The sequence below is a fragment of the Symphalangus syndactylus genome, chromosome 10, assembly GCF_028878055.3.
Source record: "Symphalangus syndactylus isolate Jambi chromosome 10, NHGRI_mSymSyn1-v2.1_pri, whole genome shotgun sequence".
NCBI classification, from domain to species: domain Eukaryota; kingdom Metazoa; phylum Chordata; class Mammalia; order Primates; family Hylobatidae; genus Symphalangus; species Symphalangus syndactylus.
The window spans coordinates 20529817-20544004 of record NC_072432.2 but is presented as its reverse complement, the minus strand read 5'-3'; the positions used below and the strand labels follow the sequence as shown (position 1 = coordinate 20544004).

The 14188-nt window shown below is 43.5% G+C and overlaps 1 protein-coding gene and 1 long non-coding RNA gene across 4 annotated transcripts in view; one reads left to right on the top strand and one right to left on the bottom strand.

The window, feature by feature from the left end:
* Positions 1–14188, top strand: part of NMT2 (N-myristoyltransferase 2) — a 61536-nt gene that overhangs the window by 19825 nt on the left and 27523 nt on the right. For 2 of the 3 annotated variants that reach the window (XM_055296635.1, XM_063610124.1), the window contains exon 2: positions 8401–8536. In XM_055296635.1, the coding sequence (XP_055152610.1) occupies positions 8401–8536 (136 nt within the window). Of the gene's footprint in view, positions 1–8400; positions 8537–8930; positions 8974–14188 lie in introns of all 3 variants that reach the window. The other variant, XM_055296636.1, reaches the window with a different exon arrangement.
* Positions 8589–13558, bottom strand: LOC134731504 (uncharacterized). Its single transcript, XR_010113813.1, has 3 exons — positions 10744–13558; positions 10070–10163; positions 8589–9421 (listed from the first exon to the last, which is right to left on the bottom strand). It is a non-coding gene; the product is annotated as an uncharacterized lncRNA (long non-coding RNA).

Here is a 14188-nt window from a genome sequence, read left to right as displayed (position 1 = left end):
TGTGATGGTGATGATGGTGGTGATAGTGATGGTAGTGGTGATGGTGGTGATGATGGTGATGATGATAATGGTGATGATGGTAGTAATGATATGATGGCGATGATAGGGGTAATGGCAGTGGTGGTGGTGGCAGTGGTGGTGGTGATAGTGATGGTGATGATGGTGGTGATGATAATGTGATGGTGATGATGATGATGGTGATGATGGTGATGGTGATGATGGTGGCAGTGATGGTGGTGATGGCGATGGTAGTGGTGGTGATGGTGATGATAATGGTGATGATGGTGATGATGATGTGATGGTGATGATGGTGGTGATGGTGATGATGGTGGCAGTGATGGTGGTGATGGTGATGGTGGTGATGGTGATGATAATGGTGATGATGATGTGATGGTGATGATGGTGGTGATGGTGATGATGGTGGCAGTGATGGTGGGATGGCGATGGTAGTGGCGATGGTGGTGATCATGATAATGGTGATGGTGGTGGTGATGATGATGTGATGGTGGTGATGATGGTGATGGTGATGATGGTGGTAGTGATGGTGGTGATGGCGATGGTAGTGGCAATGGTGGTGATGATGGTGATGATGATAATGGTGATGATGGTGATGATGATGTGATGGTGGTGATGATGGTGATGGTGATGATGGTGGCAGTGATGGTGGTGATGGCAATGGTAGTGGCAATGGTGATGGTGATGATGACCATGGCGATGATGGTAGTAATGATATGATGGTGATGATGGTGGTGATGATGATGTAATGGTAGTGATGGCGATGATGGTGGCAGTGATGGTGATGGCAGCAGTGATGGTGGTGATGGCAATGGTAGTGGCGATGGTGGTGGTGATGATAATGGTGACGGTGTTAGTAATGATATGGTGATGGTGATGATGGTGGTGGTGGTGGCAGTGGTGGTGGTGGCAGCAGCAATGCCAGACTGCTCTACAAAGTGGTTGTTTCAGTTTACATTTTACCAACAGCATGTGAGTGTTCCCTTTCCTCACATTCTTCTGATATTCTTAGATTTTAAAATGTTTGCCAAATCAATGGGTGAAATTGAGCATGTTTTCTTAAGCTTATTGGTTGTTAAGTCTGCCTCTTTTGTGAAGTGCTTATTCATATTGTCAGCCCATTCTTCTGTCAGTCTTTTGTCTTTTTCTTAATGATTTTTTATTGATTTCTCATTCATCTATCAAATACTTATTGAGGATCTTTTGTATGTCAGACACTATTTTTGGTGCTAGGAATACAATGGAAAACACTGCTTTATGGATCTTATGTTCTAGTTAGAGAGAGACAATACAGTTCCAGCTAGCAATAAATTATATTTAAAAATTAAAGCAGTACAATCATAATAATAGCTGGCTTGTACCGAATGATTTCTGTGTGCCAGCTACTATACTAAATTCTTAGATGTATGAATTCATTTTATCCTCACATTTTTTCTAATACTATTTATTTATTTGAGACAGGGTCTCACTTTGTTGCCCAGGCTGACTGTAGTGGCACGATCACGGCTCACTGCAGCCTCAAACTCCTGGGCTCAAGTGATCCTCCCACCTCAGCTTCTTGAGTAGCTAGGACCAGAGGCACACACACAACAACATGCCCCGCTAATTTTTTATTTTTTGTAAAAAGACTAGGTCTTGCTATGTTGCTCAGGCTGGTCTCGAACTCCTGGACTCAAGCAGCCCTCCTGCCTTGTCCTCCCAAAGTGCTGGGATTACAGACATGAGCCACCACACCTGGCCTAATACTGTTTTTTGAAAACATCATCCTTTTGCAGCTACAGAACTGGAGCACAGAGAGGTTAAGTAATAAACTCAAAGTCACACAGCTGAGAACTTGTGAAGTCAGGATTCAAACCCAGGTAGTCAAACTCTACTTAATGCCTGCAGTCCTGGCCAGAATATAATGCTGTCTTTCTGTACCATCCTAGAGATAAAATGTGAAAGAGAAAAGACCTTTGTATATATTCTGGCTGGTAATACTTTCTCATTTGTGTTATAAATGTCTAACCTTATTCTGTAACGTAAAAATTTTTTTATAATCACTTTACCATGAAATGTTTAACTTTGGTGTACTCAAAAGTTATTATCTCTTATGGTTTGTACTTTTGAGTCCTTGTTTGAGTAATTATTTCCTTCACTGACATTATGAAGTTATCGTTTAATTCTTTCACTTACTCATTTGACAGATGTTTACTTGAGCATCTACTAAATGCCAGACACTGTTCTAGGCACTAGAAACATGTGGAATAAATGGACATCACCGCCTTCAGTTTTAAGGTTTTGTTTTCCAAGTTTGGGTCTTTTACCCATTTGGAATTTGTTTTTTTTTTTTTCATGTTGTGGGATGTAGCAAACTAATTATATATTTCTGCATATAGGAATTCAGATTTTCTCACATATGAAAAGGTTTTTTTTCACTACTGATTTATGATGTGATCTTTATTATATATCAAGTTTCTTGACTATCATGGGTTGTTACTGATATGTCTGTTGCATTTCATGGACCTGTTTATCTGTTCTTCGGTGCTGTTGTATTTTAATAATGTTTTCCTTACAAAGGTATTGTGATTATTATAGACTAGTTCAAAAATGCGTGAAAATACGAACGAGGAGATTACAATCAGTTGTATTCCCACCATTTTCCATGCAGGAACTTGGAAATTCAGGGGGGAAATATTTGTAAAATAATTAGTCTCAAACCACTAATGTTTCTTCTATTTCACAGTAGAGAGGAGCTAAGTTATCCCTCCAGTGGTACCTGATAAAATTTAAAATTACTTTTTATTCTTGGAATTCACATACCAAAAATTGAGCTCCTTTGATGTCACTCTTTTTTTTTTTTTTTTTTTTTTTTTTTGAGAGTGAGAGGATCTTTCGCTCTTGCCCAGCTGGAATGCAGTGGGGCAAACATAGCTTACTGCAACCTTGACCTCCTGGGCTCAGGTGATCCTCCCACCCCAGCCTCCCTGGTAGCTGGGACTACAGGCACATGTCACCACACCTGGCTAATTTTAACTTCTTTGTAGAAATGGGGGTCTTTCTGTGTTGATCAGGCTGGTCTTGAACTCCTGGGATCAAGCAATCCTCACTCTTTGGCCTCCCAAAGTGCTGGGATTACAGGTGTGAGCCGCTGCACCCAGCCTGATGTCACTCTTAAGATTGATGTGTTAGTTGTATGAGGCTGGGCTGCTGTAATCAATAGACCCTAACATGGGATTGAACAACACAGTGGAAGTTCCCTTCTCATTCAGGGACCAGCCCTGGGCACATGTTCTGACCATGGTGAGGGAGTTCTCCTTCATTCTGTCATCCAGGGTCGAGGCTGCGCCATTGTGTGGCTCTGCCATCCTTGGGGGTCTCACCTATGTCTGCATCCAAACAGCACAAAGGACAGGAAGGACATGGAGAAGCCACCCACAGGGGTTTCTGGGAAGCAGGAGGTGACACACATCACTTCCGCTGGCTGGAACTCAGTCAGTGGCCACACCTGGCTACGAGGCAGCTGGCAAGTGCTGTCCAGCTGTGAGTCCAGGGAGAGAAACAATGGGTTTTGTGGATATCATCCTGGACCACCTGTAAAGCGTTTACGTGGCTCTGTTACATTGGCTATCCCATTAAGTCTTGTCTGTAGTTTCCATGAATACTTCTTTGAAGAGATTTGCTGGATGTGCTCATTAAATATTTGCCATTTCCATAGCTGAGAAGGAATGTATTCGTTTCTACTTGAGGTCTGAACGTGCCACTGATTCTCTTTAGATGCAGGCTGAAGTGTCTGGGCTTTCAGAGGTGGCAAAACTGAGAGCCTTTTCTTTATGGACCTTTCAAGTGAAACCCTGGGGAAGAGGGAGGTGGGACTTGTGTTCTTGAAGACCGAGGAATCTTTTTAAAGGGCCACATGATATGCAGGGCTGAATTTCCGTGACTCGGTAATCAGCCTCCAGTACTGGGAGTCTGAATCAGTCTTTCTTCATTGGATTTCCAGGGAGAGTCTTCTCTTGGGCATGGATTTGCCTTCAGTATCTGGAAGTCCGCTTACCACCTCTCCCACCCAGGCACGGGGGCATCTCTTTCTGTCATGCATCTCCCTCCAGAGTCCCTGGAGTCCTGTGGGACGCAGACCCCTGGCTAAGCAGCCACAGCCGACTCCTGATCTGCTCTGGCCATAACATCATCCTGTCACCCCCAGGGACAGGAGTGTCACCTGTCAACACTTCTGACTGTTTCATTTGATATAATTCACATACCATACCATTCACTCATTTAAAGCATACCATTCAGGCTGGACTCGGTGTCTCACGCCTCTAATCCCAGCACTTTGGGAGGCTGAGGCGGGTGGATCACTTGAGGTCAGGAGTTTGAGACCAGCCTGGCCAATGTGGCGAAACCCCGTCTCTACTAAAAATATAAAAATTAGCTGGGCGTGGTGGCACGTGCCTGTAATCCCAGATACTTGGGAGGCTGAGGCAGGAGAATCACTTGAACCCAGGAGGCAGAGGTTGCAGTGAGCTAAGATGGCACCACTGCACTCCAGCCTGGGCGACAAAGTAAGACTGTCTCAAAAACTAAAAACTAAAAATAAATACAGTATACCATTCAGCAGCTTTTAGTTTATTCAGAGTTGTGCACCCATCACTACAATCAATTTTAGAACATTTGCATCACTCCCAAAATAAACCCACATCCCTTAATCATGCCGAAGCCCTCCATCTTCCCAGCCCCTGACCACCACTAATCTAGTTCTGTTTCTGTGGATTTGCCTGTCAGGACATTTTATAGACATGGAATTATACAATACGTAGTCCTTGGCAACTGGTGTCTTTCACTTAGTGTAGTGTTTTCAAGATGCATCCATTCATGTTGCTGTTTTTATCGGCTCTGTTTTTTTATTGCTGAATAATCCATCCTATAGATGGACCACATTTCCTGTCTCCATTCATAAGAGGATGGACATTTGGGTTGTTTCCAGTTTTTGGCTGTTATGAATGATGCTGCTGTGAGTATTTGTGAACAGGTTCCTGTGTGGACATAAGTTTTCATTTCTCTTGGTTATGTACTTACGAGCGTAATGGCTAGGGTATACAGGGAATCTGTTTACTGTTTTGAGGAACTGTCAGCTGTTTTTTAAAGCAGCTGCCCCATTTTACATTCCCATCAACAGTGTATGAGGGTTCCAGCGTCTCTCCATCCTCCCCAGCGCTGGCTCTTTCTTTTTTTTTTTTTTTTTTGAGATGGAGTCTCGCTCTGTCGCCCAGGCTGGAGTGCAGTGGCGCAATCTCCGCTCACTGCAAGCTCCGCTTCCTGGGTTCACGCCATTCTCCTGCCTCAGCCTCCCGAGTAGCTGGGACTACAGGCGCCCGCCACCATGCCCTGCTAATTTTTTAATATTTTTTTTTAGTAGAGACCGGGTTTCACCGTGTTAGCCAGGTCTGGATGTCCTGATCTCATGATCTACGCGCCTCAGCCTCCCAAAGTGCTGGGATTACAGGCATGAGCCACTGCGCCTGGCCTGGCTCTTTCATTTTGATTATAATTATCCTCATGGGTATCAAGTGGTGCACTGGTCAGCTCCTATTCTCAAAGTCTCGTTTCCTCCATGGCCTCAGGAAGTGGAAAGGTAGCTCTTTCTCACTGAAGGGCTGGGAAGCTCTGCCTCTCATCATTGTATAAATGCTATCAGATATGTCTGGGAGTTTGGAGGCTGGGATGACCAACTTAGTGCCCATTTCTGTAGCTCCCTGTCAAAGTTGAGATGAAAGAGAGAAAAAGAAAAACTCTTGCTGAACTAGAGTAAACAGAAATGGTGACGCTTTCTCCATTATGCCAAAATAAAAATATAAATTTTAGCAACACCGTTTGGAAGAAAAAAAAGTTTTGGTGTGTAGCATCAATTAACTCCCAAAATGGAGTTTTGGAAACCTCATTGAACAAGGCTTGTAAGTTATAGAATAGGTGATATAAACTTACTTAAGGATTTTTTGGTGAAATAGTCTGGTGTTTTAATTTTTTAAAATGTCTCCAGATCCCCTCAAGTTTCCATGAGTTTTTCTGTTTTAGAGACTTATTATTGTTGTTGTGTTGTTGTTGTTTTTGAGACAGGGTCTCACTCTGTTGCCCAGGCTGGAGTGCAGTGGCATGATCATGGCTCAGTGCAGCCTCCCAGGCTCAAGTGATCCTCCCACCTCAGCCTCCGGAGTAGCTGGGACCACAGGTGCACACCACCATGCACAGCTAATTTTTTTTTTTTTTATAGGGACAGGGTCTCACTATATTGCTCAGGCTGGTCTCAAGAGATCCTTCTAGGCTCAAGCGATCCTCCCGCCTCGGCCCCCCAAAGTGCTGGGATTATAGGCGTGAGCTACCATGCCTGGCTGAGAAAATTATTAACTGACACTCAGGACAAATATATTTTCATCCAATTGGATAGGCATCTACTTCAAAGCATCCTTCCCAGTCACTGCCTTTGATTCTGTATCTCTCTGTAACCAAGCTTCTTGGAAATTTAGAGATATTTTGAAGTGGAAGTATTATACAGAAAAGCTGTGAGGTCCCAGGCTCCTAGTGGTTTCCGGAAAGCCATAACCAGTAGCAGTTAGAATAAATGGTAGAGGTGGGAGAGGGATAATCCCCTGGGCTGTGAAGTCACGGGCATGTCCACCATGATTTTTGTCCCTCCCACCCAGCCTGTGGCCCCAAGATAATGCTGAACACATTGTAAATGTTCAATAATGACTTGATAGTAAGTTGCAGTAGGCTTTACCATTGAGGTTGGAACAATGGTAGCTTTCAGAAGTATTTTATGGCCTGGGAATATGTGATGGCACCACCTCTAGAGCCAGACTTATCCATTCATTCATTCCACAAGCATTTGTATTAGTATGTACTGGTGGGAGGCATTGCAGACCTTAGGGACACAATTATGAATAGACTTCTTAAGTAGCACATGCAAATGCATATGTAAATCACACTATAACAGTACAACGGATTCACCAATTCACAGGGTGCCGGCAATAGGAACATTGGGAGAGGAAAGCCTAAAATAGTCCTACTCCCAAACCAGAGAATATACAAAACTGAACGTATCTGCAGCATATTTCTAGCTCACGTACCTGGCTGTGATATGTTTGTTTAATCCCAATTGCTATTCAGATATTGATGAGTGTCCTTGGCCACCAGGTGATTTTAAATATAAACATCGTGATAGCACAAATTTGATTCTGTTGATGAAAATAAACTGCTCGTTGTGAGGTGGCAAAGCCTTACTATTTTTAAACCACTAGGGTACCATTTGACAAAGTCTTAATGTATCTCCCAAAATAAGCACTGTTTTCTATTTTAGAATTGGAGTGGAAATATGAATCTATAGCTCAAGTGCTTACTTCTTTTTTCTTTTTCTCCAGCTCTGTTGCCCAGGCCAGAGTGCAGTGGCACAGTCTTGGCTCACTGCAACCTCCGTCTCCCAGGCTCAAGCTATCCTCCCACCTCAGCTTCCTGAGTAGCTGGGACTACAAGTGCGTACCACTGCACCTGGCTAATTTTTTTTTTCTTTTGGTAGAGGCTGGGTTTCCCCTTATTGCCCAGGCTGGTCTCGAAATCCTGGGCTCAAGCTATCCACCTGCCTCAGCCTCCCAAAGTGCTGGGATTACAGGCATGAGCCACTGTGCCCAACAGAGTGCTTAGTTCTTAAACAGTTTCTCTCACTACTGCACGTGCCTTTCATATTTGGATGTCACAGAGGAATTATCCATTTTAAATGGAAAAGTTCATTACTTTAAAACATGAATAATCAGTGGAAAGAAAAGTTGCTTTATAACCTAGATGCTAGGTAACAAAACTAGCACTTTGTGTTTTGTTTGTGTTTGTTTGTGACAGGGTCTCTCTCTGTAGTTAGACACTTAGAGCTTTGCATTGTTAGCCCCCCTAGTAAAAATCTTTATCAGGGAGCATTTCCTCCTCTGCAAAAAAGCGGTTCCTTTAGTTCTGTTGCTTCAAGATTAGTGTTCTGTTGTACCCAAGAGATCTTTGTAATGGAGTTTTTCATATCATGTATCTCTCCTCCCGAAGGCTGACTTAAACGTAGATTAGGAGAGTAGTGATAACTGTGGAAACTATTTTACTTCTGTTATAAAATGTAGTTTATCTCTGCAATCTTCCTGCTTCGTGACATCTAAGCTCCTGCAGGATGACTGAGCGGGGATTGGTATTCTTCTGCGTTGCCTGTTACCGTCTTCACTGCACTACCTTTTATTCCTCTCCTACATCCTAACACAGTTATTTTCTACTGCATATAACATCTGTATTTTTCGAAATGATTAACTGTATGCAGTTCAATTTCATTTAATGATTTTTGTTTGTTGGTTGGTTTCACCATCTTTGCATTTCCTGCAGAAGTCCTGGAGGGTATTTGGGAGCCAAAAAGAAAAAGAAGAAACAGAAGAGAAAAAAGGAGAAACCAAATTCCGGAGGCACCAAGTCAGACTCGGCATCTGATTCCCAGGAGATTAAAATTCAACAGCCTTCGAAAGTGAGAGCTCTGTTTTATTTTTTCCCCTGTGTGGTTTCTCGTGCATATGAGTGGGTTTACGCAGTTTAGCGCCCTGCTGGATCAGATGTGTAGGGACTTTGTTGTGACTGTGTGTTGAATGCCACTAGTAACTGGAAGCTCTTGACAGCCTCCTTAAAATGGACTTTGGCACCCAAATAATGAAGGGGTACACTGTGCTTTTGTGTGTGTGTGGATACCTGCTGTGTTTTTCCCTTTTCTCAGTGAATCTGTATTTAGATTGTCGTTCTAGAAGAAAGTCTCAATGTGAGCTTGTGAGGTTTTTTTGAAATTACACTTTAATATTTGATTACTTTTCGTTCAGAAGATATTCACATTGTAATTTTTCTGGGTGTCTGTCTAATTACCTGAATAGCACAACACCATCTGGCAGCAGATTTCAGCGGGAGCAGCCATGGGTAAGTCTCTCGTTGACTTTGAATCAAACCAGTTTGCAGCGGTCGTTCTTCATTCTAATGCCAAGGGTGGGAAATAGTTCCTGACATTCTCCTAGTTTAAACCAAACCAGAAGTTGTCCAGCTGGGCCCTGCGTTGGCAGATGGTGGCCAAGAAGAGGGTTGATTGTACTGCGTGGGTGTCTGGTGGCACAGATGGCAGCCATCCCTGTCTGTGGAGCCAACCCCCAGGCACCCTGTGTGCTGGGCCTCTGGGAAACACAAAGCCCTCTTGATGCAAGAAACTCACAGTGAAAAGGGTAGAATCAGACAGGCACGGTGGCTCACGCCTGTAGTCCCAGCACTTTGGGAGGCCGAGGTGAGAGGATCCATTGAGCCCAGGAGTTCAAGGCTGCAGTGAGTTATGATCACACCACTGCACTTCATCCTGGACAATAGTGAGAGACCCTGGCTGGAAAAAAAAAAAAAAAAAAAAAGAGAAAGAAAAGGGGTAGAATTAGAAATATTACAAAATAGAGATGATTTTGATGATCGTACCTACAAATAAATTATTGTGAACAGGCCAGGCACGATGGCTCATGCCTGTAGTCCCAGCATTTTGGGAGGCCGAGGCAGGCGGATCCCTTGAGCCCAGGAGTTCAAGACCAGCCTGGGCAACATGGCGAAACCCTGTCTCTACTAAAAATATAAAAAGTTAGTTAGGCACAGTGGCATGCACCTGTAGTCCTAGCTACTTGGGAGGCTGAGGTGGGAGGATAGCTTGAGCCTGGGAGGTAGAGGTTGCAGTGAGCCAAGATCATGCCACTGCACTGCAGCCTGGCAACAGAGACCGTGTCAATCAATCAATCAATCAATCAACGTGAGTAGCATGTGGTATTGTGGAAACAGCTCAAGGGGTGATGTCTGAGACCTTGAGCTTGATCTCTGCCCCCTTGCTCACTAGTTGTGTGCCTTTGCCTGGGTACTGCACTTCCTTCAGCCCAGTTCCTTATCTTCTCTCTAACTCGCAGTTCGATCTTGAGGTTCCAGTTGGAGCATTTTTATTCAAGAGTTTTTACATCCTAAGACAGTGCATATATATATATATGATAGTTGTTACCATTCTACAAGCTTTGTGGATTTCCTTTTTTCTTATGCAGAGTTTCTGTTGTGTTCCATGAAGTGAGACTTGCAGGTAGTTTTGTTGTTGTCATCTGTTTTACACAAAAGAACCAGGAATCACTGAGAAGGAAAATTACTTGCCCCAATTTTTCCCTGACTGACTGCAGGGTGAGAGGAAAATGGAATCTTCTTCCCTAGCTTTTCAACTTGGTTCTCGGGTAATAAATATCCTACCCACTAGATACAGCTTTCCAAGGTAACTCATAGAGGATGCCACCATAAGCTTGCAAAATACTCTTCCCGTTTCTAAATGTCGCTTCATCAGATAAACGTGGCATCCCTGATGCAGTGTGGACATCTCCTGTTGCTTTCAGCGTCACCATCGGTCCCTGCCCATCCTTTCCACCTCTAGTGACTGTGAGCCTTTCCCCTCTCTCTGGTCACTTATGAGAAACTAGAGCCAAGCCAGGCAGTGGTGAACTCTTGGCATTATCTGGTAGGTGTATTGGTCAGGGTTCTCTAGAGGGACAGAACTAATGGGATGGATAGATGGATAGGTAGATAGATAGATAGATAGATAGATAGATAGATAGATAGATAGATAGATAGATAGATAATAGATAGATAGATAGATAGATAAGATAGATAGGAGTTTATTAAGTATTAACTCACATGATCATAAGGTCCCACAATAGGCCATCTGCAGTCTGAGGAGCAAGGAGAGCCAGTCCGAGTTCCAAAACTGAAGAACTTGGAGCCTAATGTTCGAGGGCAGGAAGCATCCAGCACGGGAGAAAGATGGAGGCTAGGAGGCTAGGCCAGTCTCTCTTTTCACATTTTTCTGCCTGCTTGTATCCTAGCTGCGCTGGCAGCTGATTAGATTGTGCCCACCCAGATTAAGGGTGGGTCTGCATTTCCCAGCCCACTGACTCAAATGTTAATCTCTTTTGGCAACACCCTCACAGACACACCCAGGACCAATACTTTGTATCCTTCAATCAAGTTGACACTCAGTAGTAACCATCACAGTAGGGAATTTCTTTTCTTAATTTGGAGGAAGTCAGTATTGTCTTAAGATGGGCTTTTCTCTGCTGCATTTTTTAAATCTGGGGCTCTTTTCCTTTAAGCTTATGCCAACTCCAGATAGCACTGTAAATTACAGTGGACTGCATTGCAGAATATTCTGGTCTACACACAAGAACCAAAATAAAAACGATATTTGGATTCTTATAAACTTCTTAGTGTTATAAAACTTGGACATTTTTTCCAAGGTTTTAAATTTGGAAAACAGTGGGTAAAGCATATAGTTGATGGTTAGTATGCCACAGAAAGCATGTGTGGAAGAAAAACAGAATATACCTGCCTCTTACGTAGGAGTGGAATCGTGGGAAGTTAATGTTGGGTAGATATTCATCTCACCTTGCCTGACACACATTCATTCTTCCCAGGTAGTGCTACTATGGAAGGTGAATGGACAGGCATAAGAATTGATCATAGCTGAGTTTCCCTTACTGCTTTGTCCCTGTGGATTTGGAAATTGTGTTTATTTGAATCTACTTTCAGAAAGCATTTAAATAGAGCCGTATGTGGTGGTTCATGCCTGTAATCACCACATTTTGGGAGGCTGAGGCGGGCAGATCACTTGGTATCAGGAGTTCAAGACCAGCCCGGCCAACATGGTGAAAGCCCGTCTCTACTAAAAATACAAAAATTAGCCAGGCGTGGTGGCACAAACCTGTAATCCCAGCTACTCAGGAGACTGAGGCAGGAGAATCGCTTGAACCCAGGAGGCAGAGGTCACAGTGAGCCAAGATCATGCCACTGCATTCCAGCCTGGGCGACAGAGTGAGACTCTGCCTCAAAATGAAAAAAAAAAAAAAGAAGAAGAAGAAGAAAGAAAGCATTTAAATAGTGAGCATTGGGATACCAATATTTTGCAAAGGGACATTTCATATAGAGAGTGCTGGTCAACTGATGAGCTAATTAGGTAGGGAATAAATCACTCTGAAGTCTTCATGGAGCTGGTCATTTTGGTCATTGGATCATGTGGAACAAAGATGCTGATTCATGTCTGTTGCAAAGTAGTTTGAGTTTGATATATTACTGTTAGAAGATTTAACTCAGAAACCAGGAAAGAAATCAAGGGAAAAAAAATTAAATCAAGAAGGAAAAATTACCATGACAAATTCATTATAGTCATTGTAGTTATATTTTTATAAGACTGGGCTCTACTTTGCCATTTTAAGCTAAACTGATGCACAGTTAAGCATTATTAGTTGAAATATGCTGTGATCTCAATTCCTATTTAAATTGTAAGGTCTTCTCATAGATGGTGTTGTTGGAGTTCAGATACACATGAATTTCATTTTGCTAGAAATTTGCTCCTTTTAATGTTGGGGACTTAAAAGACACCCAAGGAAAAGAAGTCATCCAAAGATACAATAATGAGAACCGGAAAAGTGTTTTGTTAGATTTGTATGTGTCATTAAGATAGGACCTTTATGATTTTGATGTTAAACAAATGTAAGATAAACAGCTTACAAAACCTGTGGCAATCTTGGATTGTGCTGTTAGACTTCCAAGCAGAGACAAGAAGACTTTCACCTGCCTCCAGCTGGACTTCAGAACTTCGTTTCCTTAGGGTTCTTGACAGTGTTTGTATGAAACAAACCCTGTTCTGTGCTGTGTAAGACAAGTAAGCTTCCCAGGTTAAAATTATTGCTCCAGACCACAGATTTCAAATTCCAAGTGGAACAGAAGTCCAAAGTTGCTGTTTATAAACTTCTAAGGGTCAATTGTACCTTTCAATGGTGTCCACCCTGTGTTGACATACAGCAAAACCGAAGAGCTCTGAAACTTCTAACCACTTTCTGAATTACAGCGAAGAATATTCTGTGCATGGTATCAAAGTTCTACAATGTCTCAGTAATTTTACATATTGAAAAAAGTCATTGATTTCCACATTCAGTCCTCTGCGCTGTCCTGTCATTTCAAGTAGTCTCATGTTCCATGTATTATTACGTTATTTGAGGAATTAAAAAAAAAAAAAGAACTGGGGAATCTTCAAGAGCTGGTGGGAATATTGGCTTTGAGAAAGGAACCTTAGAATTTAAAGGTACTGTTTTACCTAAAAAGGAGTCCAGTTTCCAACACTTGGGTTGCAAACGACAGGCTATGGTTGCCCAGGATCTGAAGTACAGAGGAAATTGCTCGTCCTTCTGGTGGGAGAGTTTGTCTCTAGAGGATCAGGAGGGTCAGGAGAAGGCCAGGGTGTGGCCGGGAGGAAGGGGCATGGTTAGAGATTTCTTTTCTTGATCATTTTCATCCCAGTTCAGCACTGAGTTCAGATTTCCCTCCCTCCCTTCCTTCCTTCCTTCCTTCCTTCCTTCCTTCCTTCCTTCCTTCCTTCCTTCCATCCGTCCTTCCTTCCTCCTTTCCTCCCTCCCTCCCTTTCTCCCTCCCTCTCCCTCTCTCTCCCCCACCTACCTCCCTACCTCCCTCCCTCCCTTCCTTTCTCCATCGCTCCCTCCCTCCTTCTTTTTTCTTTTCTTTCTCTCCCTTTCTCTTTCTCTCTCCTTCTCTCTCTCTGCCCTCCTTTCCTTTCCTTTCCTTTCCCTTTCCCTTTCCTGATAGAGTCTCACTCTTGTCACCCAGGCTGGAGTGCAATGAGCGATCTCAGCTCACTGCAACCTCCACCTCCCAGGTTCAAGCGATTCTCCCCCCTCAGCCTCCCAAGTAGCTGGGATTACCCGCCATCATGCCTGGCTAATTTTTGTATTGTTGTAGAGACAGCGTTTCACCGTGTTGGCCAGGCTGGTCTCTTAACTCCTGACCTCACGTGATCTGCCCGCCTCGGCTTCCCAAAGTGCTGGGATTATAGGCGTGAGACACCATGGCCGATCCTCTCTCTTTCTTTCTCTCTTTCTCTTAGTTTTCTCTCTCTCTCTTCCTTCCCTCCCCTCCCCTTCCCTTCCCTTCTCTGCTGTGTTTCCATTCTAGAAGTTCTTTCCCTCATCCCCTCATTGCTCCTGCAGAGCATTTACTCTGACAGTACCCCCAAGGCTCGTGGCTGCCTGGCTGCTGGATGACAGTAATGCATGCATTGCACATCTCCCCC